Source organism: Bison bison, unplaced genomic scaffold, assembly GCF_000754665.1.
Source record: "Bison bison bison isolate TAMUID 2011002044 unplaced genomic scaffold, Bison_UMD1.0 scf7180017864389, whole genome shotgun sequence".
NCBI lineage: Eukaryota > Metazoa > Chordata > Mammalia > Artiodactyla > Bovidae > Bison > Bison bison.
Genome location: NW_011494961.1, coordinates 2,082,337 through 2,105,032, shown reverse-complemented (window position 1 = coordinate 2,105,032; position 22,696 = coordinate 2,082,337). Strand labels below are relative to the sequence as shown.

The window sequence follows — 22,696 nt, the reverse complement described above, 5'->3', positions numbered from 1 at the left end:
CGGTCTGCTACTGTTAGTGAATTAAAAAGCTCCTCTCATTTGGAAACTTTAATGAATATATATATATACAAAACTTCCAACAACAAACCACCATTTCTTACTTTTTCCCCACAAATCTATTGTGGAATGAAATAAATAATTCAGGATTATGCTACAGGTATTCTCTCTCTCCTTTGAAAAGGAGATATGGGTTAAGTCAGGAATGATTTTTTGGTAACTTTTTCATCAAGCAGATTAGCTGAATATTCTTGTTCTCTTTAGCCTTAATTTTTTGCTGTCATCTTCGAAGTGTTATTTCTGTCTGTTGACAGCAAAATGTATGATTTAGTAAAAAGAAAAAAAAAAGAAGAGTCAAAATTATTTCTCCCACCCTACTGCCTTACTCGTTACAATGACCATATTTGGGTTGCCTGTGCTAATCAATAGACTAACATCTTCTATAACACATTCTCATGGCATATATGTTCATGGATTAAACATGCATATATATATATAAATGCACACACAAACACACACTATGTACACATGTGGTCATGGATTCAACATAAACATACGTCATTGCCCCCACACACAAACATTCACACTGCAGACTTAAGTGTGTGTGAATTAAGGAATGATGGTGCTTTACAGTAATAATAATTCTTCTCACACAATGAAATAGTAAAGAAACAGTCTTGCAATATGTTTTTCTCATGATTTTTAGACATATTGCAACACAAAATAAACTCTATCCAGAAAAAATTCAGAGAAAATCTACAAATGAACCATTTTGTTTGATTGTTTAACAATTTTTTAAATATCAATATGAAGCTATTAATATGTTAGGTGAATCATTTTTGTAAATGTTGTGAGAACAGTTGTGCTTTTCACTGATAAAAGCACAGCACACCTCTGTCAGCCAAGGTCAAACCAAGGAATAGGGAGTAATGTCAGGATGGAATAAAAAAGAGATTTAAACACTTTGGATGTTTTTCAATATAAATTGGCCTTTTAGTTTGAAAATCCCTTTCCATAATTGCTTCAATTGTAGCTAGATGAGTATTTCAAGATGTTCATTTCAAATTTGTGGACCAATATCAACGATCACAGAATTTTAGAACTGAAATTGATCAGTGGATTATCTGGTCCTGTGCTTTAGGTTGGCAGATGAGTTGATATAAATTAATTATCTAAAAGCTCTATAGTTTAGAGAGTGAAAAAGGGAATCATTACCATTTCAGGGGAGGAAACAGAGGCATGAAGACATTAAATGAGGTGCCAGCTGTATTAGAACATGTTACTAACAGCCAAGGGTAAAATGTAGCCTGCCAATATAATGCTTTTCACTATCCTATCCCATCTTAATACTGTGGAGGGTTTTGAAGTGTCATCTGGATATAGAAAGATAATAATTCAATAAGAAAGAAATATGCTTCCTGACTCTCTGGACAACACACATATTGTCATCTTATGTGTACAGGATGACATAAAGCTGGGGTTCTAATGTCACCCCGAGAAGAATCCTGATTAGTTTTACTGAGCTCAACATCAGAAGGAAAAGAACAATATCATTTCAGTATGTGTGTTTAACAGACTTCACTTTAGTTATTATATTTTGATTATGCAAACTATAATAAGATTTTTTCCTTATAAAATATACTTATAGGTTTCAGTCTAGTTTCTAAGCACACTGACTGAACAAATATAAGTGTGCTGAATGGACTCTAAATAGCTTTCAACATTTCATTACAAAGCAATTACATCTGAGTCTTTCCCAGTGCTCTCAGCATGGCTTTAAAAATTTTTACACAAACAGGTGAAATCAACCATTATGAAATATAATCTACATGCCTAAAAAGCAAGGCTTCAGAGAGAAAATGAGGTGGGGGGAGGTTCAAGCCAAATGATAAATACAGTTTATTTTCAAGGTAACTGCTCTGAGAAAATTCAGCATGCTTACTTAAGGTAAGTTTATTTTTTGAAAAAGGAATATTTACTTAATTTTCCAATGTTATGAGGCAGCACAAAATTTTTTAGACATTCCCCAAAAGTAAGTGAGGATCAAACTTTTGTAAAGCCATATTTTGAACAATATTTTTTTTAAAGTAAGATATAACCACATAATTGTCTGGATTTAGAAAGATCATAATTGATTAATAACCACTGAATGCTGATTGTATGCTAAGTACATTATACATATCCACAAAGCAGTCCTATGAGGTGGTTGTCATGATTATTCTCATTTTTACAGATGGGGAAACTGAGACACAGAGGCTAAGTAATTTTTGTTCAAGTTCAAACAGCCATTGATGGAAGGCCAGGATTCAAACACAGTCTTGAGTCCATGATCTTAACTGCTTTTTATGCTCCCACAATGACTAGTGAGGATCCTACGTGCAGATCTGACATAAGTCTTGGGATTTAGAGATGGAAAGAAGGGTGATCTATTAACATAATAATTAGGCATAATGTCATAAAATATTTTAGTACTTATAAGGCCTTGGGTTTGTGCCTCCCAATTTGACTTTAAAAAAATGATATCTATCAGCAATTACACAGTGCAAATAAACTATTTATTTTTAAAAAAAAACACCTTAAGATGGAGGCCTTTGGGGGATTCACATACCCCTTGTGACCATCTGCCACACTGTGTGAAGATGTGAGAATATGCCTCTGAATGTTTTTCTGGGGAAAAGATTTCTTTCAGTAGATTGTTAAAAGGATAGATGATTTACTTCCTATCTAGCACAGGGGTGGGCAAACTTTCTCAGTAAAGGTCCAGATAGTAATTATTTGAGGTGGACTTTGTAGGACATCCAATCTCTTTTGCAGCTACCCAACTCTCCCATTGCAATGAAGAAGCAGCTGCAGACAATGCATAAAGAGAAGAGTGTGGTGCTATTCCAATAACACTTTATTTATGGACATTGAAACATGAATTGTATGTAATTTTTATGTCACAGAATATTATTGTCTCTGTTTTTCATTTTAAAACATAAATTCAAAAAACCCAAACAAAATTATCTTAGCTCAAGAACAATATAAAGCCAATAACAGGCCAAATTTGGCTCATTGGCCATAGTTACCAACTCCTAGTCTAAAGCAATGGTTCTCAAAGTGCAGTTCCAACAGCAAGGGCATCCTCTGTAAATTTGTCAAAAATGCAAATTCTCAGGCCTATTTGACAATCTACTGAACCAGAGACCCCAGCATATGTGTTTTAAAAAGTCTTCTAAGTGAAAAAGATACATGCTTGGTTTGAGAATCACTGGCCTAGAGTCATTGTTCTAGGGACTCTATTTATTCATCAAAAAAGCAAGAGAGTTCCAGAAAAACATCTATTTTTGCTTTATTGACTATGCCAAAGCCTTTGACTGTGTGGATCACAATAAACTGTGGAAAATTCTGAAAGAGATGGAAATACCAGACCACCTGACCTGCCTCTTGAGAAATTTGTATGCAGGTCAGAAAGCAACAGTTAGAACTGGACATGGAACAACAGACTGGTTCCAAATAGGAAAAGGAGTTCATCAAGGGTGTATATTGTCACCCTGTTTATTTAACTTATATGCAGAGTACACCATGAGAAACGCTGGTCTGGAAGAAGCACAAGCTGGAATCAAGATTGCCAGGAGAAATATCAATAATCTCATGATACCACCCTCATGGCAGAAAGTGAAGAAGAACTAAAGAACCTCTTGATGAAAGTGAAAGTAGAGAGTGAAGAAATTGGCTTAGAGCTCAACGTTCAGAAACCTAAGATCATGGCATCTGGTCCCATTACTTCATGGCAAATAGATGGGGAAACAGTGGAGGACTTTATCTTTTTGGGCTCCAAAATCACTGCAGATTGATTGCAGCCATGAAATTAAAAGACACTTACTCCTTGGAAGGAGAGTCATGACCAACCTAGACCGCATATTCAAAAGCAGAGACATTACTTTGCCAACAAAGGTCCATCTAGTCAAGGCTATGGTTTTTCCAGTAGTCATGTATGGATGTGAGTCTTGGACTATAAAGAAAGCTGAGTCCTGAAGAATTGATGCTTTTGAACTGTGGTGTTGGAGAAGACTCTTAAGAGTCCCTTGGACTGCAAGGAGATCCAACCAGTCTATCCTAAAGGAGATCAGTCCTGGGTGTTCATTGGAAGGACTGATATTGAAGCTGAAACTCCAATACTTTGGCTACCTTATATGAAGAGCTTACTCATTTGAAAAGACCCTGATGCTGGGAAAGACTGAAGGCAGCAGGGTAAGGGGACGGCAGAGGATGACATGGCTGGATGACATCACCGACTCAATGGACATGAATTTGGGTAAACTCTGGGAGTTGGTGATGGACAAGGAGGCCCGGCCTGCTGTAGTCCATGGGGTCTCAAAGGGTCGGACATGACTGAGTGACTGAACTGAACTGATTTATTCAGCCTTGCAACAAATACTTTTTGAGAGGACAGTTATTGTGTACTAGAATACAATAAAAATCTGACTTAGGTGGTACAGTTGTAAAGAACCTGCCTGCCAATGCAGGAGATGCAAGAGATGCGGGTTCAATGCCTGGGTTGAGAAGATCCCCTGGAGGGGGAATGACTACCTACTCCAGTATTCTTGCCTGGAGAATCCCATGGGTGGCATCATTGGCTCAATGAACATGAGTTTGAGAAAACTCTGGGAGATAGTTAAGGACAGGGAAGCCTGGTGTGCTGAAGTCCATGGAGTCACAAAGAGTTGGACATGAATTAGCAACTGAGCAAGAGCAAGGAATACAATGGAGAAAGTACTATTTTCCCTATTCATAGTATAATACTTTCATAAAGCAGGAGATAGGAACTTTCAGACAATGACCTAATTTTTTGAATACATTTTATAGCACATCATGACCTAGTACATATACATGTACACACACATGCCTGAAACAAAATAATACAAAGCAGTATGTACACTTAACACTTATGGTGGCAAAATTGCTTCAGTTGTGTCCAAGTCTTTGCAACCCTATGGACTGTAGCTTTCCAGGTTCCTCTGTCCATGGGATTCTCCAGATGAGAATACTGGAGTGGGTTGCCATGCCCTCCTTCAGGGGATCTTCCCAACCCAGGGATCAAACCTGCATCTCTTGTGTCTCCTGCATTGGCAGGTGGATTCTTAGCAGTAGCTCCACTGGGGAAGTCCTAACACTTGTGGCACACTCCTGTATTTTCTGTTCTGTTCTCTTTCTATCGGAGTAAACCCAATAAGCCGATTTTACAATCCACTAATACATCACAATTCATAGTTTGAAAAATACTTCAATAAAATGTACTCACCAGTGCAAATTCCTTGTTGAGAATCATCTGCTCAACTAAAGATGACTCATTGTGGAAGAGGTGGGGCTGCATATGGCTCCACATGTGAGGAAACCACCAGAACTCATCCACAGACCGAAGCAAAAGGTCATCTCCCTCATCCTCCTCTTCAGTCCCTGTAAAACATAAAAAATGGCTTAAGTGAAAAATTTGTATTAGCTTAAAGGTTATGTTTGTCAGATTATTCTTCTTGCTACTGATACCTAAATCCAATTTTGTGTTGTTTTAATAAAAGAGAAATGACCATAGCCTAAATTATATCAGAGGCAGTGGGATTAGGGGTTGGGATGGGAAGCGGTAAGTGCAGATGTTGTTTACATTTAGATTTTAGGGATATTTTATCACTGGCATTGTTTAGATTTGTTAGCAGACGGTGGTAATGACAACATCAGCAAAAAACAGAGCAAGTTTTAGTCTATTTTTGTTCTAAAGTTATCAACTATTAATTCTCTCCTTTATTGGATGAATAGGGGAAACCTGGTAAAAGATGATTATTCTTTTTACTCTTAAAAATATTTCTGCATATAAGCCCAATATTGAACTGAATAATTTTAAATTTAAATGATGATGTCTGTTAATTTTTTTTATTATAAAATATATTCTCATTGAAGATAGGCAGAAAGCATAGACAATGATATATAAAACTCAGAAACAAAACCAAAACCAAAAATCATCTTTGGAACTAACCAGTAGAAGCATTTTTGTATTTTTCATTAACTCTTTTTCTACTTATTTTTTTAAAAGTTGAGATCTTACTGTATAAATATGTTTGTGTCCTTATATTTTAGACTTACCATTACAAACATAAATATTTCTCATTTTGATATAATAATTTAATAAAATGTAAACAAAAAATCAATTAACACAATAAAAACTTGAATTGAGAATTTAAAACTAGTATTAATTTTTCATCCTCTGTTAGGAAAATTTGTTAACAATGCCTAATACATAGGAAAAAACCATTTGTCATACAAGAAGGGAAATAAGGGAAGGAAAATAACATCAGCAAGTTAGTTCCAAGGAAATTCGCTGTGTTACAGCAATCCAAGGACATTTTCATGGTATGAAATCATAACTTTTGTACAATTTTATAACAGTTCAATTTTAGAATATTCTCAATCAGTAACATAATTGATTCCTATATGGTCTCTGGATACTTAACTAAACAAGCTAAGTAACAAATCCTGGCTTATAGTGTGAGGTGGATTTATTTGGATAATTTTTTTCTTCAAATTGGAGTATGTTTTATGATGATTTTATATTGTTTACTTTAAAAAATATTAAAGGAATTTTTAAAAGAGTCTTCTCTGAATATTCCTTTTCAAGTGTCCTGTAGTAAAGACAGCATGAATCATGAAGGAGTGCCATGAGAGGGTTAAAGCATATATTTGTTAAAGTGTATCCTTGGCTATGTGATCTTGTATAAGTTAATTTGTTTGAGTCTTAGTTTCCTGGTTTAAAATGGAAGTATAAAAATCTATCTCATGGGCTCTTATGAAGAATCAATGAGATCAATTTATTAAAGCACTTAACATTGTGAATTATTGATTCATAAATATTAAGATCACTTTCTTCTTAAAAATAGTACCTACTGGTTTATGCCTGTGGTGTTCTAAAGTTGCATATTTTCACACATTCTTAAAAATATTGCCTTACCAAGATTATCAAATTCTTGAAGTCTGAAATTGGATCCTTTTAACTTGCATTAATAAGAGAAAACTTTACCTCAGTCTATATTAGTATATAGTCACTGAATTTTTGAACCTTCATGTATCAGCTTAAGTGCCTGTCAACTTTTGTGTGTATTTATATGTATGTGTTATTCTTGGTATATATCTTATAATCCATAATTCTCAAAAGGTGTAAGGACCAACAAGTTTAATTGGCAGTATTACTACTATAATAGTTGCTACTATATATAAAGAGAAGTTTTGAAAGTGATAAAGTTCTATAAATAAGATAAGCAGAAAAAAATTCTTAATTTTGTTAACTTGAGCCAAAATTATTAGCATTATAGACTTACAATTCATTGGTTTTGTTAATATATTAAGAATTTCAAATATTGAAATCCAAATGTAAATAAGTTTGTCACTTCCTCAGATGGATTTTAAGTATGAAGTGTTTTTAAATTACTCAAATTTAAAGATAATTTTTCTGACTACTGATATAAACAGATGCATGACTGATCACAAAATCTTGGTAATTTTTATACCAGGAAGTGTGGTAATTTGTAAGCACTCCCCACAATATTAGGAGTGATGTTTAAGACCTCTTTGTTTTTCACTCCATGGATTAATTTCCCATCAGCCTTTCTCTTATTTTATACAAGTCATATAATTCAAAGCCACATAAGGCAAGCTGATGACATTAGAATTGCTTAATGAAAAATATGACATCAAGTCATGCTGAGGGATCAAAGAAGAATTTCAAATGTTTTTGAATCCAGCTAAATGAAAATATTAAAATTTTTGACTCGTTTGTAAATACTTATTTTTTGATACCTAACATATGATGAAATTACATGTGAGAATATAATTTGTAGTTCATACATGACTATTTAGCACCAGAGAAGGCAATGGCACCCGACTCCAGTACTCTTGCCTGGAAAATCCCATGGACAGAGGAGCCTGGTAGGCTGCAGTCCATGAGCTCGCTCAGAGTCGGACACGACTGAACGACTTCACTTTCACTTTTCACTCTCATGCATTGGAGAAGGAAATGGCAACCCACTCCAGTGTTCTTGCCTGGAGAATCCCAGGGACGGGGGAGCCTGCAGGGCTGCAGTCTGTGGGGTCGCACAGAGTCGGACACGACTGAAGCGACTTAGCAGCAGAAGCTAGTCTGTTCAGGTGTCTGTGTTCAAATGGACCCTTTTACCTCTAACCTGATTAGATTCAAATCTACATCATTGTTAATGAAGATAAAAGTGTTTAATTCAGAAGTAAACTATTTATGCACTCATTTCTCTGTTCCTGCTTTTGGGGTATCTGTGTTATATGATAAGAGTATGCCTCTAAAAGTTTTTTAGTCTGCCAAATAAGAATAAGTTTAGCAAGTTCTGGGCTGTAGATTAGTTTCCATAAGGCACAGTTGTGACATTAAAATCAGATAGATAAAATTCCAGAGTCTTATCAGTTTTGTATAAATGTTTGTCTTATATTTGCTATTATATGTGAAATATTGTAATTCTGAAACTGTAAGAAGAGGTTTCTAACTTTCTTCATGTATTGAATCTGGCACACTTCCACATAGGTGAGTATAGAATAAATTAAATATACTAAATAAAAAGAATTGTTTGATGATTAAAATTGATTAAAAGCTATCTATAGTTCCAAATTTGGAAAACAGAGACATGTGAATAGTTCACTATTTTTAAATAATATTTGATTCTTATACAAAAATATTTAGTAATAAAAATATTTGCATATCATGACATGCTATGTACTGTTCTATATGAGAGATATTATTATTCTCATTTTGGGGATGCAGGCATTGAGGCACAGAAAAGTAATCTGTTTATGTTCACATAGCTAGTGTAATGTCAGAACCTAGATTTAAACAAAAGCAGGTTGTTTCCAATGTCTAGTCTTTGAAACAGCACATTATAAAGTAAAACAAAAGCAAGCAAAAGAGAATGAATGTAACACTTTTTCACTTCTATATTTAAAAGTTAGTTTTTTATAAGATTCTGTTTTGTTTATATAAAAGTGAACTCTCATGGAAAAGACATGTATTTTTCCAGTTTGAAAATATTATACATGAGGTAATTGTTTGTGTCATATTCAATTTATTGTCAATTACAAAAACTGGTAATGATTGTCACCAGAAATCCTGCCCCACAAAATATTTGTAGCTCTCCATCCCTGCAAGTCATCTTGATACTGTAATGTCTCCATTTTTCAATTGAGCTTTCATTGTGTAATTCCAATCATGCTTTAAAATATTTCCAGACTAAAAGATTATACTCTGAACTCTATGCTTTTATTATTATTATTATTATTTTTTACTTTCAATCAGCAGAACGTCCTTCCTCTTTCAATTTGGCACCCATGAATGAATGACTTTTAGGAATGTGCTTTTTGGGTGAGATTGTTTTCAGCATGTGAAGGACAGAGAAGCTGAACAGGGAAGAATACATGGAAAATACAAATAAGTGAAGCAGTCTAGGAATACAGAATCTATCTTTATTACACTAGGCATATGTGATTAAGTGTCTTCAAAACAATGAAACTCATCAATCAGCATCTTCATGCATTGGAAAATCAGATCATTCTGTGAGAATCTGAGACGGTGATTGTGCAAGGCCATCTTCTCATGGTTACCTGTCACAATCAAGTGTATAGATAAGGAAAGAACTTTTCTGATTTGTTAAGCTCCTGATAGTTAAAACTTCATATAGGAAGCGACTAGATAGGGAAGAGGCATGCTCTAGCGAAAGTGAATACTATCAATATTTAACTCCAATCTGGAAGAAACCTTGATATCCTCAAGTGAATAAATAAGTACTTAATATAGCATGACTGTACCCTTGGAAAATGTCATGGATGCATTTCAATGATTCTACACATAATGTAGCCAATCAAATAAAGCTTCATATTTATGTGAAGGTAATTAAGCTTCCAGAACTTATAAATATATATATTACAGAATCTGTAAAGCACATTATCCCAGAGCAAAACAGAACAGTGTGTCTTCCATTATTTTTATTAGGTCAGTACCAACATAAAGTGTCAATAAGGTCCAATTAAGAGATATAATTAAAATATCTTTTTTTTTATTGTTTGGTTTCCTCCTCCAACAACTGTCCCTGTGATATTAACTAGTGTGTTCATTTCCTAGTGGGATGTGTAGTGTGTACATGCTCAGGATTATAAAAAAGAAATGGGAAGTGTTATAACCTGCTATCAACATTAACTCTGCAAACGTCTGACAGGTTTAGTAGATTTGAATATGAAAAGTAAATAAAAGCTGAGGCAGTTATCCAGATATATTTCAGCCAGAAGAATCTTTTTACTTTTCTTATACAGCTATTTAAGACAAAATAGTATTGTTAGTGTGTGAACTCCAAACAATCCCATATTTTTCCCCCAGCGTGAGTAGACATAGTCTTTAGAGTTACCTGCTTTATAACTTCATAATCAGTGATTTTTGGGTCTGAACTCATTTCTTGAGGGGGTTTTGAAAAAGGTTTATAAAACCATGTCTATTTTCAAAATTGTAAGCTAGAATTGCTGTGGCTGTGCAGATGTGATGACCCAAATCTTTTACTGCAATATATTAATTAAAATATGCAGTGATTTCATTTGTCAACTGGTCTAAATACCAATTTTCCTTCTATTACTTTAAACAGATTTACATGTTTCAAAGCAGGAGGGAAAAAAGCATTAAAGAAAAGCCAATATGACACTGCTGCTTCAATATTCTAATAAACCTCCTGAGCCTCTTTGGGTAAACATTAAAAAACCTCTTTGGGTAAATGAACTGAACTTATGATAATTAAAGACTACCTTTGCATGGGATATTTTTAATGAGTCAATAAATTGCATGAATAGAGAATACTGTGAAATGTTTTTACTAAAATACTATGAAGTAACAACAATGGAAAGCCCTAAACAAAGCATTTAGCTTTCACCAAAGATGCAGAAATAGTAGCAGATAGTAGGCATTGCCCTAATACAAACCCTAAGACACCATTTTGTGCCATTAAGACAATTACTTTCACCCACATAGTTTTCTCCATACTAGTCCCTGCCATTATCATGCTGCATTCAGAAAATAAGAGTCAAATTCTGGAGGTAAAGATGGGTAAAGAGGTGAAAAATAGCAGAACATGGAGTAGTCCATGCGCACCAATCACATTTTGAGGATTTGTTTGAAGGCTGAGACTGACAAGAAATGAAACTGTGATTGGATAGATGTGGTAAGAAATACAAGTTTGAGTGTGATGGTTTTAATGCATGTTGGCCAAATCATTGTAATATTTTTAAGGAAAATCCTGAAGGGACAATAAATTAAGCAAGATCACGCATAACATCTATTAAATTTCTTTGAAGCTAAAATTCCTCTCTTACCACTATATGTTTTCCAAAGAAAAAAAATATACTAAAAATATGTGCCCCTAAGGTTGTCCTACAATTTTAAAACACTGTCCACTGTTATTATTTTCATTATCATCTCATTGTCATCATCTTCACCACCATCGTCTCCACGCTTCACAGGATGCATAGACATAGAATAATGGTTATAGTTTCTTTTACGGAGTTGACTAAGTCATTTCTCTTCCTGTTTTGCCCTGACTCCAACAGTATTTGCCAAAGTAAGCAAGTCTCATTGATTTTGGATTTCGCTACTCATAATGCACCCAAGTTTTTCCCATAATCAGTCTGAATATTCTATTTCTCCTACTTTTAAAACATTAAAAATCCTCTCTCCTATTTATATGTAGCTGCCTGAGAACACAAAGCTCCTTCTTACCTGTGTGGTAAAACTTCCCTGAAAATCCAAGGTTGAAGGTAAAATTTGCAACCTGAGTGCGCAGTAAATTTTGAGTCTCTAGTAATGCCTGAAATAAATAAGAAATTAACATGATTTTAGAAAAATAAATATGAAGCTTTTGGGATGCCTCTTTTTCAAGTGCGTATGCATGAACGAAACAAAATAATGTGGTCTTTGTTGCTTTTTGGGGTTTTGATAGCTACTGTTATGTGCTATTCATATTCCAGGTATTATAATCACTTTTGTTATTATTTTTATTGAGGTTTACCAAATTATGAAGCAGTTAAGTCTTAAGCACATTATAAATTGCTGAGAGGCAATTCTCTAACCACACAGCACTGAAATCATTTTTCATTTCTATGTGAGACATTTCTTGAATTTTAGATTATTATAGTTCTTTTCCTTGGGGACATTTTTTCAGAGTAGTTGCATATAGACATGTTCTGTATTTGTTGGGAAGGGATAGGAAGATAACTTTAGTTTGAGTTCCAACTGAGTATTTTTTTTAACTGTGCAACCTCTCCTGTCATTTTTAAGGCATACTTATTGAGTTGAAAGCTTGGATTTTTATTTTACAAATTAAAGGGAAATTTATATTTTATAGGATGTTAATTACAGACCTGGAGATATGAACAAGGAAAGTGGAGGTAGGAAATCAGTAATTCCATAAAGAACTACTCTCTAAACATGGAAAAATATTTCCTAACTTCTCATTCTGGAGTTATTAGAGGTCAATTTCCTGCTTGTAGACAGGATAAGAACATCTGGACAGTAATCTTTGAGTCAGACTTAGTCCTCTAAATTTTCTGCCAATCATTCTACTGCTATTATTTCTGTGTCGACACATGTAGTATAATTCAGAATCTCATATCCTTGGACATTGTAATTTGATTATTGATTCAGAATGCTTTCTCAATTTTTAACGAATTTTTAAAAGGGAGTTTATTTTCTTCTGATGTAAGTGAGAAACTCCTTCCAACTAGAGATATAACTAAGATTGTTTTTTGGTTACTCCTATCCATTTTTTAAGGTACAAAAGAGCAGAGGTTTAGACAATTTCTTTTGAGCATGAATGAACTTTACTTTTTATTCCCCCCAGAGTTAAGGGAGCTTTCCTGAAAATTTGTAAAGAAAAAAAGAGAATTACAAGGTTGATAAGCTGTATGGTTCCTGGTTATCCAAGGTTACAGTTATACTAAGTATAATCCTCGCTAATCTTAATTAAATATCATCAGCTAAATAGAAAAAGGAAAAAAAAATAGACATATGTAACTGGTTTTAAAAGTTACCCCCAAAAGCAATTTATATATGAAAATAAAAAGATAGAATTAAAAAATAAATAGTTGAGCTTATTGTTATATACTCTGGAATATAGCTTTAAATTTTTTTAAAAAAATTATGCATCTTTTTTTATTAGGAAGTTTTTTTTTTTCTGTGTTTATTGTTTGATTCAATGCACAATCCCTGAGCTTCTATACTTTGAAATAGTTTTTTTTTTTTTTTCAAAATTTAAGTTTATTAAGTTCTTCCTTCCCCTGTTCTCACAAGTCCATCCCCATCCACTCCATCTCTGTTCTTGAAATCATTCTTTATTCCATATTTACTAATCCACTATCCATTCTTAAATTCAGTAAATATTTATTCTAGATGGATACAATGTGGGGTTTGGCATAGCCTCTGTCACCTTGGGCTTTACTGAGAGGGAGAGAGATATTAAATAGCTGCTAAGTCGCTTCAGTCGTGTCCGACTCTGTGTGACCCCATAGACGACAGCCCACCAGGCTCTCTCCGGTCCCTGGGATTCTCCAGGCAAGAACACTGGAGTGGGTTGCCATTTCCTTCTCCAATGCACGAAAGTGAAAAGGGAAAGTGAAGTCACTCAGTCATGTCCGACTCTAAGCGACCCCATGGACTGCAGCCCACCAGGCTCCTCCGTCCATGGGATTCTCCAGGCAAGAGTACTGGAGTAGGGTGCCACCGCCTTCTCCGATATTAAATAGAGGATCCCTCAAATACAAAATTACAAATCATAAGAGCTCTGAAAGAAATCTAGAGCATGTTGTGACAGATGCAGTAAGACATTTAATTTAGACTGAGGATGTGAGCCCACTTGATGCTTTCCTAGGGGCCATCTAAAAAAGTTCAAATGATCTATTTTTTTCCCAGTCAGTGTGCCACCAACTTTAGGCAGACCTACATATTATTTTCTTGGACTTTAAAACACTACAGACTACTAACGCTTTTCCCACCTTCCTGTATTCTATTTTACACTGTGCTGTCATGCTAACATCCCAAAAATAGCAATGCACTTCACCCTTGTGGTCAGGGAAGCCATTCAATTAGGGACTCAGCTTTGTTGGTCATTTCTCTTCTTATCTTTTCCCTTATCTGTGAAATGAGATAGTGCTTAATACTTGTTTCACACAATTATTATGAAGATTACATTGTATAAGGCATACAAAGCGCTTAGCTAAGTGCCTGGTACATAATAAAATCTTGAAAAATGCTGTTGATGACTACTTAATATGGCAATCTCTTACCACAAGGTAGGTATCAGTGGTGTCTCCATGTTTAAGCTACCTGTAAATCACCCTGTCCTCTGTCCACCTTCTACATTTTTCCATGTCTTTTCTGTTTGTTTTTTTTTTTTTGTCCTGAAAAGCGTCCAGCTGTTCCTCATCCCATTTTTCAGCCTTACCCATTTTTAAAGTTTGGCCCAAACGTCATCTATTTGTATGAAGCCTTCCTTGATGCCTTAAGGCTTTTCCTTTTCTCATCTCCCAAAGAAAGATCGTAAATTGTTTTTCTTAAGACTTGCATCATTTTCATTTACTGCTCATTTTACATATGCCATGTTGCTAAATACATCTTCATATATGTGGAAGACATTTAAAACATAAAAGCTACATTAATATACAGCAACCTACTGAGTTAGTTTCATTTACTTTTATTACTAACATTTTTTTCTGATGGTAAAATGATAAAAATGGCTCATGGGCCATACCATTACATGACATAGATAGGATTCTGTATTTCACCCACACATTTATCACATGGATGTCTTATAATCTTAAATTGTAAATTGTGTAGTAAGACAGGCTCTCACAGGGCAGGGCAGATGGATTTTCTTCCACTGGAGCTAATTAGCTATATGAAGAATTTGACAGACCTTTCCATTTCTAAAATAATTTGAGTTGTCTAGTCACACCTCCCAATATGTAATCTTGATTAATTTGGAGTAAAATAACAATTTCTATAAGCAAAAACAAAACAAATGAATAAAAAGAAGAAAATTCTAAAAGATTCAGAATTTCCTACTTCATTGTAACTAAATGTTCTTTGAGTTTAAAAATTCAAGGAAAGAATGGTTCCATGTCTTTCAATGATTAAAAAAAAATAGAGAGAACAAATAAATTAATATGTATAAAATGGATATAACTTAAAAAAATAAAAGTCAGAAATAAATATAAAAGAAAAAAGTGTTAAATCATGAAAATTAAAGAAGAAGTATAGAAAAAATAAAGGATTAAAATACAGGAAAAATGTAAAGTATCAGGAAATATCAGACAGGAAAAATATAAATATAAAATAATGAATAAATAAAATACAGTAAAGCAAAAAAAAATAAACCTTAATTTAGGAAAACTTGTTAATGGACTAGAAATAATATGTCTCAATTTGAAATAAAAATCAAATAATAAAATATAGGAAATAATATGCAGCTTTAAATATATTAATTTTATCAGAACATTTTGTGGACAAATTTGACTAACTTTTAAGAATATATGTAAAATAAAATATATTAAATGTTTAGATAACAAACTTTAGTTATTTTAATATTTTATAAGTCATAAAAATACATATTAACTGCTTTGAAGGTTTTCCTTGCATTATTCATGAAGGACTCACTAAGTCATTTGGATACTAAAGAGAATTAATATATAACTTATTTAAGTAAAAGCAAAAATTCATTATTTTAATAAACATAATTTGCATTCATTTAATATTCTTCTAATGAGTTCCTCTGTGTTTAATAAAGCAAGTACAACTTTGTCTTATTGCAAAATAATGAAGAGAGCAATGTTTTTCAAACTTCATCACACATAATATTTTCTAGAGGAGACTGCTAAAATTGTCAATTCTGTGCACCCACTTGAAGAATTATTGATTTAATCTGTCTATGATGGGACTCAAGGACATGTATTTCATTATACACCCCTGTTGGTTCTTAAAGAAGGTCAAGCAATTGTTTCCAGCTTACCCATAAGAAATGAAATGAATCACCAGGATGCTCCTCCTAGGCCCATTTTCTGGGTATTCTGAATTGGAGAATAGGATGGAGCCTAGGAATCTGTGTTTATAATGGTGATTCTTATAGCTTCAAACTAGAGATTATAGCCATCAAGGAACTTCAGAAAATATTGTTAGTGCACTGTTTGTATTAATTTCAAGGTATACTGCATACATTTTAAGCAATTCTAACATTCAGATTGTTTACCATCAGGCTAACTCTATCGGGTCATTGAAAAAGCAAGAGAGTTCCAGAAAAATATCTATTTCTGCTTTATCAACTATGCCAAAGCCTTTGACTGTGTGGATCACAATAAACTGTGGAAAATTCTGAAAGAGATGGGAAAACTGATCACTTGACCTGCCTCTTGAGAAACATGTATGCAGGTCAGGAAGCAACAGTTAAAACTGGACATGGAACAACAGACTGGTTCCAAATAGGAAAAGGAGTACATCAAGGCTGTAGATTGTCACCCTGCTTATTTAACTTATATGCAGAGTACATCATGAGAAACTCTGGGCTGGATGAAGCACAAGCTGGAATATCAATAACCTCAGATATGCTGATGACACCACCCTTATGGCAGAAAGTGAAGAGGAACTAAAAAGCTTCTTGATGAAAGTGAAAGAGGAGAGGGAAAAGTTGGCTTAAAGCTGAACATTCAGAAAACTAAGGTCACGGCATCTGGTCCCATCATTTCATGGCAAATAGATGGGGAAACAGTGGAAACAGTGTCAGACTTTATTTTGGGGGGCTCCAAAATCACTGCAGATGGTGACTGCAGCCATGAAATTAAAAGACGCTTACTCCTTGGAAGGAAAGTTATGACCAACCTAGATAGCATATTAAAAAGCGGAGACGTTACTTTGCCATCAGAGGTCCATCTAGTCAAAGCTATGGCTTTTCCAGTAGTCATGTATGGATGTGAGAGTTGGACTATAAAGAAAGCTGAGTGCCGAAGAATTGATGCTTTTGAACTGTGGTGTTGGAGAAGACTCTTGAGAGTCCCTTGGACTGCAGAGGATGCGATGGATGGATGGCATCACTAACTCAATGGACATGAGTTTGGATAAACTCCAGGAGTTGGTGATGGGCAGGGAGGCCTGGCATGCTGCCGTTCATGGGGTCACAAAGAGTCAGACACGACTGAGTGACTGATCTGAACTGAACCCTTGCCCTACATGTACGTAATTAATAAGTCATGACTATATACATACTTTGGTATAGGCTTACACTTCCAGAATTTCAAATCAAATACCAAAGAGTGATAGTTTTTGTCTTCCTTGAACAGTCTTTTATTACATTCAATATTCAAGATGGGGTCCTATTTACATGGCTTCCCAGATGTCGCAGTGGTAAAGAATCAGCTTGCAGGAGATGTAAGAGACATGGGTTCAGTTCCTAGGTCAGGAAGATCCCCTGGAGTAGGAAATGGCAACCCACTCCAGTATTCTTGCTTGTATTCCATGGACAGAGGAGCCTGGTGGGCTACAGACCATGGGGTCACAAAGTCGGACACAACTGAACCACCAAGAGCATTTATCCTTATGAGATCTTGATGTGGAAATCAGAGAAGTTACATTTATACTATTTTCCAAGTGGGAAAAAAATGCTTCATGGGAAGTTTAAATGGTACAACCAGGTAACAAAGCAAGGGTGCCAAAATTGAGCGTGTTTGCCTAAACATTTGGTCTGACTTACCTTCAGGTCTCACTAGAGTAAGTCTGTGTGGCCACCCAGGTTGAAACAGACTCAGAATTTCACGAACTTTTGTGCAGAGACTACTTGTCAATGTACAAATGAAGACTGATAGGTCTGACCCGGGGTTAAAATATGAAGCTTTTGAAGTTCGTCATTGATGGTTTGTGCCTCGGTTCTTTCTCGTCTCTTTTCCCCTTAAGAGAAATCTCTATTCCTTCAGAAATCTATTCTCTTTCTTTTCCTGATAAACCCTCATTGCTACTCAAAGAGGAAACTATCTGATATAATTTATGTTGCGACAAAACATTATACCAATGTGCTGAGTCTTCTAAACAATTTTATGTGGGGCAGATTAGCTCTGATTGTGGAATGGGTGAGTTAATTAAGGAAGAATAAATGCAGTCTTCTGATAATAGTGAAGAGATGTGGTGGTTTCTTATGGGGAAAAAGGTTTGGGGTTTGGGGGTCTTTCTGCAGAAATCAGAATCAATTTGAAGAACAACTGGCCAGGTAGAAAAACACCATACTGTTTCAGAGCAATTATCCTGTTGCTTTCTGCCCACCATCTAAGTGTTCCACTGCTGCCCATCTTCTTTTACTTAAGTCTCCAGGAAGCCAGGAATCTGGACCTCTGGCTCTCTACCTCCTTGTGCTGTTTTTCACTCATGTATCCATTCAAACAGTATTGATATTGGACCCCTGCTTCTTGTTTTAGGCATTCTTGTAGATACTGAGGACACAGTGGAGAATGGTGACAGCAATATCTAGCGTCATTGAGCACGTACTATGTGTAAGGTACGGTTAGGTACTATGAGAAGCACTCCAAGCACTCTCTTCAAGTCTCTCCATGATCCCTTTATTAACCTCATTTCACAAGTGGGCAAAGTAAGTTGCAAAGAGCCTAAATAAACTACCTTCGGTTATGGAGACAGAAAGTGTCTGACAGACAAAACTACTTTGTATATTGTTATCACTCTTTTTAGACACACAAATGCATGGTAAATCAATTAAATAATTATTTAATTGAATTTTTTATTTTTAATGTTAAAACAATTTTTATTGTTGTTCGGTAGCTAAGTCATGTCCCACTCTTTTCAACCCCAGGAACTGCAGCATGCCAGGCTTCCCTGTCCTTCACTATCTCCTAGAGTTTTCTCAAAGTAATGTCCACTGAGCGGGTGATGCCATCCAACCATCTCATCCTCTGTTGTCACTTTCTTCTCTTGCTTTCAGTATTTCCGAGCATCAGAGTCTTTTCCAATGAGTTAGTTCTTTGCATCAGGTGGCCAACATATTGGAGTTTCAGCTTCAGCATCAGTCCTTCCAATGAATATTCAGGACTAATTTCCTTTAGGATTGACAGGCTTGATCTCCTTTCAGTCCAAGGGACTCTCAAGAGTCTTCTCCAACACCACAGTTCAAAAGCCTCAGTTCTTCAGCACTCAGCCTTCTTTATGACCCAGCTCTCACATCTGCACATGACTACTGGAAAAAACATAGCTTGACTATATGGACCTTTGTCAGCAAAGTGATGTCTATACTTTTTAATGTGCTATCTAGGTTGGACATAGTTTTTCTTCCAAGGAGCAAGTGCCTTTTAATGTTACGGCTTGCAGTCACTGTCTGCAGTGATTTTGGAGCCCAAGAAAATAAAATCTGCCACTGTTTCCATTGTTTCCCCATCTACTTGCCATGAATTGATGGGACCAGATGTCATAATCTTAGTTTTTTGAATGTTATATAGTATATGCTATTGTTATAGTATTATAATACACTAAAATAGTATATGCTATTATTGAAACTACAATAGAGGACCTACATTTTCATCATTTATTAATTAATTATCATTTATGAATTAATTATTGTTATTTATTAATACACGCTCTACTTCACCTCACCTAGCATATTATTTATAGTTTAAATTGGTTCCCCTGGCTCCTGGCTGTGAAGGAATCATAGGAAAACTGTAAAGAAAATAGGGAAATCATTCAGAAGGCTTTTGCAGTAGTTCCAGTAAGAGAGAATACAGGCATGACTTCTACTGGTGGTACTGGGCATGGAAAGAAGTAAATTGTATAATTATTGTTGAGCTTATGTGGGAAATAAAGTGGAGTGATTTAATTAATGATTCAGCTTTCTGACATTCAGTGAGGTGAAGGAAAAGTTGAGAAAAGTTTTGAGGGAAAAATCAATACTTCCATGGCTACACTACATATTTCTTCCCCAATCATCCCTAGTATGAAAAACAGAGTTTAAAGTCCTACATCATCATTGCTTTCCAATACACATAGCATATAGGTACCAATATGCACAAGATGTGTATGTATTAGTAGGGGAGTGGTCTCAACATACCAGGAGTGATTTTTGGATACCAGAAGTTTAAACATTGATACTGATTAAAAGATACAGGCAAAGGGGAGGACAAATTTGAAAACTGGTTTTACCTTGTAAAATAATATTAATTCATGTCATGTATGTGAAGAGTTTGCATTTTTTGCTTGATTATCAAAGAACACAATGAAGGTGCTATAAATCATTAAACTTGAAGTGCATTTAGACTATTGTAGATTTTATTTGATTGTATCAGCAAAGCACTCCATGTGTCTTGCTCTCCATTTCCAGCGACTGTGGTTGAATTTGTCTTGTGCCCTATACTTTGATCACTGGGGGAATGTCATCAGTATCTGGTATATCTGTCTCCACAGGATTCTAAGGCACCGACTTCAGTCCAATCTGGAAGTATATGAGATAAATTTCTGCTTCTGCTTTTTTATTAGCCCTCTGGTTGTCTCTCTGGAATCAGAAAAATTTCATAAAGGTGGTAAAAAAGCGCTCCAGTTTCTCTTCAATACTATGCTCAGGTTCAGTCCACAAAGGTCATCATAGACTGAGTATTCCCTTCTCTCTGTACTTCTGTTTCCATATTTTTCATGTTCTACTTAATTGATTGGGATTTTGAATCAAATAAATAAATTCAAATAAACATGTACTCATAAGACCCTTAAGATATTACCTCTTGAACTTCTGGGTTTTTCCTTTACTAGTGCTTTTAAATCTCCCCGTCAATTATATTATTTGATTTACTCCATATGCTTTGGTCCTAAGTCTCCATAATGGCCTATAAGAATTTTTTGAGTTGTAAAAAATACATGTATAACAGAATACATGGTTCATATAGTATGATTATTTCAAAGGATTTTATAGAGTAATGGCAAGAATAATTGCCTTATTTGCACTAGGCTGAAGTGTTTAAGTAAATGATAAAAGAATAGTGAGATAGAACTATTTTATATTAGGACTTCTTTGAGGATGTAGAATGAAACTGGTCATTGTAAGCCCAATGACAGAAAGATAGCTTCAGGAATCTAAGGAATCAGAGAGCTGAGAGAAACATAAACATGGACAAAAAAACAATGTCAGACCTTTTTTTAGGTGAGGATGGGAGCAAAGTCATTTAGAACTCAAAATATTTCCAGAGATTCAAAACTGGACCCCAATTCTCTCTGTGTTAGGTTGAAACTTTTAGTATGTAATCTGAATCACCCTGCATAAATAATCCTGACTTCTGTGTTGGAGAGCCTACTTGAAAGAAATGCTTTGTTCTGCTATGTCTGCACTGAGGCAGAGACAGAATCATTACCTTCAGAGCTAGCTTAGGGTCCTTGAAGTGTTAAAGCTTGGGCTGCCTTCAATAGTGGGTTATCATGGATGATTTTATTGCAGAGCAGCCAACAACCAGTGAAACAAGAGTTCCTGATTACACATTTCCAAATGGTGATCGGTGTGTCACTAAGTCTGTAAAATTTAATAATTCCATGAAAGGTAATTTCATGTTCAAAATGTTTGGTAAAAACTCTATTATATCTCTTGAATGCTGAGTTGCTTCAGTCATGTCCAACTGTTTGAGACCCCATGGACTGTAGCTCTCCAAGCTCCTCTATCCATGGGATTCTCCAGAAAGAATGCTGGAGAGGGTTGCTGTGCACTCCTCAAGGGAAATCTTTCCAACCCAGGGATTGAACCTACATCTGCCTGCATTGGCAAGTGGGTTTCTATACCACAAACACCACCTGGGAAGCTATATCTCTTAGGAAGTTCTCAATTCACATTAACATGCTAAAGACTATAGTAGGAAACATTTTGTACCTGACTTATCTTAGCTTTCCCCCCAAACTATTTGCCAGCAATGCACACTCCTACCTGCCTAATTTTAAGCTATAGTCTTAGGAAAAAAACATTAAAAAGGTGGCTAATACTTTGGAAGTAGACGTGTTTCCTGGGGTCATGATAGCCTTGATCAAACACAGTTCCCTATTTAGTATCCAATGCAAGGTGCAAAATATAATAGCTGTGATTTTATAAGAAATGTGTTCTGCACATGTACTCAGTTATATAATTGCATTAACTATCTGTATGTATTCTGTAGAAAAAGAGTTCTTTTCCATTATTCCAGGATTTTTTATCCCACAAGAGCTTCAGAACAAAATCAATTTCTTAGTATTATGAAACTGTGGAAATATACTTAGAAATAACAATTACCCTTTTGATAAATACGATGTTACTTCTTGGAGCATTTTGATGAAAAATGATTAAGATCAACTATTAATTGTTTTCATTACCAAAATTATGTTTTATTTCAAGATCAAAATTCTCATTTTATATTTTAGGTCTTAAAAATGCAAGCCTCTAAAGCAGCTGTCTTAATCAAGATCAGATATTGGCATTCTTTCTTAGGAATCATGCTCTATCTTTGTTCACAGTCTCCATTTCGAATTCTTTAATGTCTCATCATTCAGTGCAGTTTGAGGGCTTTTGTAACAGTTCTTGGCACAATACAGATATTCAGTAATTGTTGTCTGGTATTGTAACTGATTTACCTAATTTCATTT

General features: G+C 35.0%; 1 protein-coding gene across 1 annotated transcript in view; it reads right to left on the bottom strand.

Annotated features, from left to right (window-relative positions):
* NDST4 (N-deacetylase/N-sulfotransferase (heparan glucosaminyl) 4) overlaps positions 1-22,696 on the bottom strand; it is a 281,699-nt gene that overhangs the window by 143,857 nt on the left and 115,146 nt on the right. Inside the window, exons 2-3 of the mRNA XM_010858490.1 lie at positions 11,795-11,882; positions 5,282-5,436 (exon numbers count right to left, since the gene is read on the bottom strand). Coding sequence (XP_010856792.1) covers positions 5,282-5,436; positions 11,795-11,882 — 243 coding nt within the window. The remainder of the gene's footprint in view (positions 1-5,281; positions 5,437-11,794; positions 11,883-22,696) is intronic.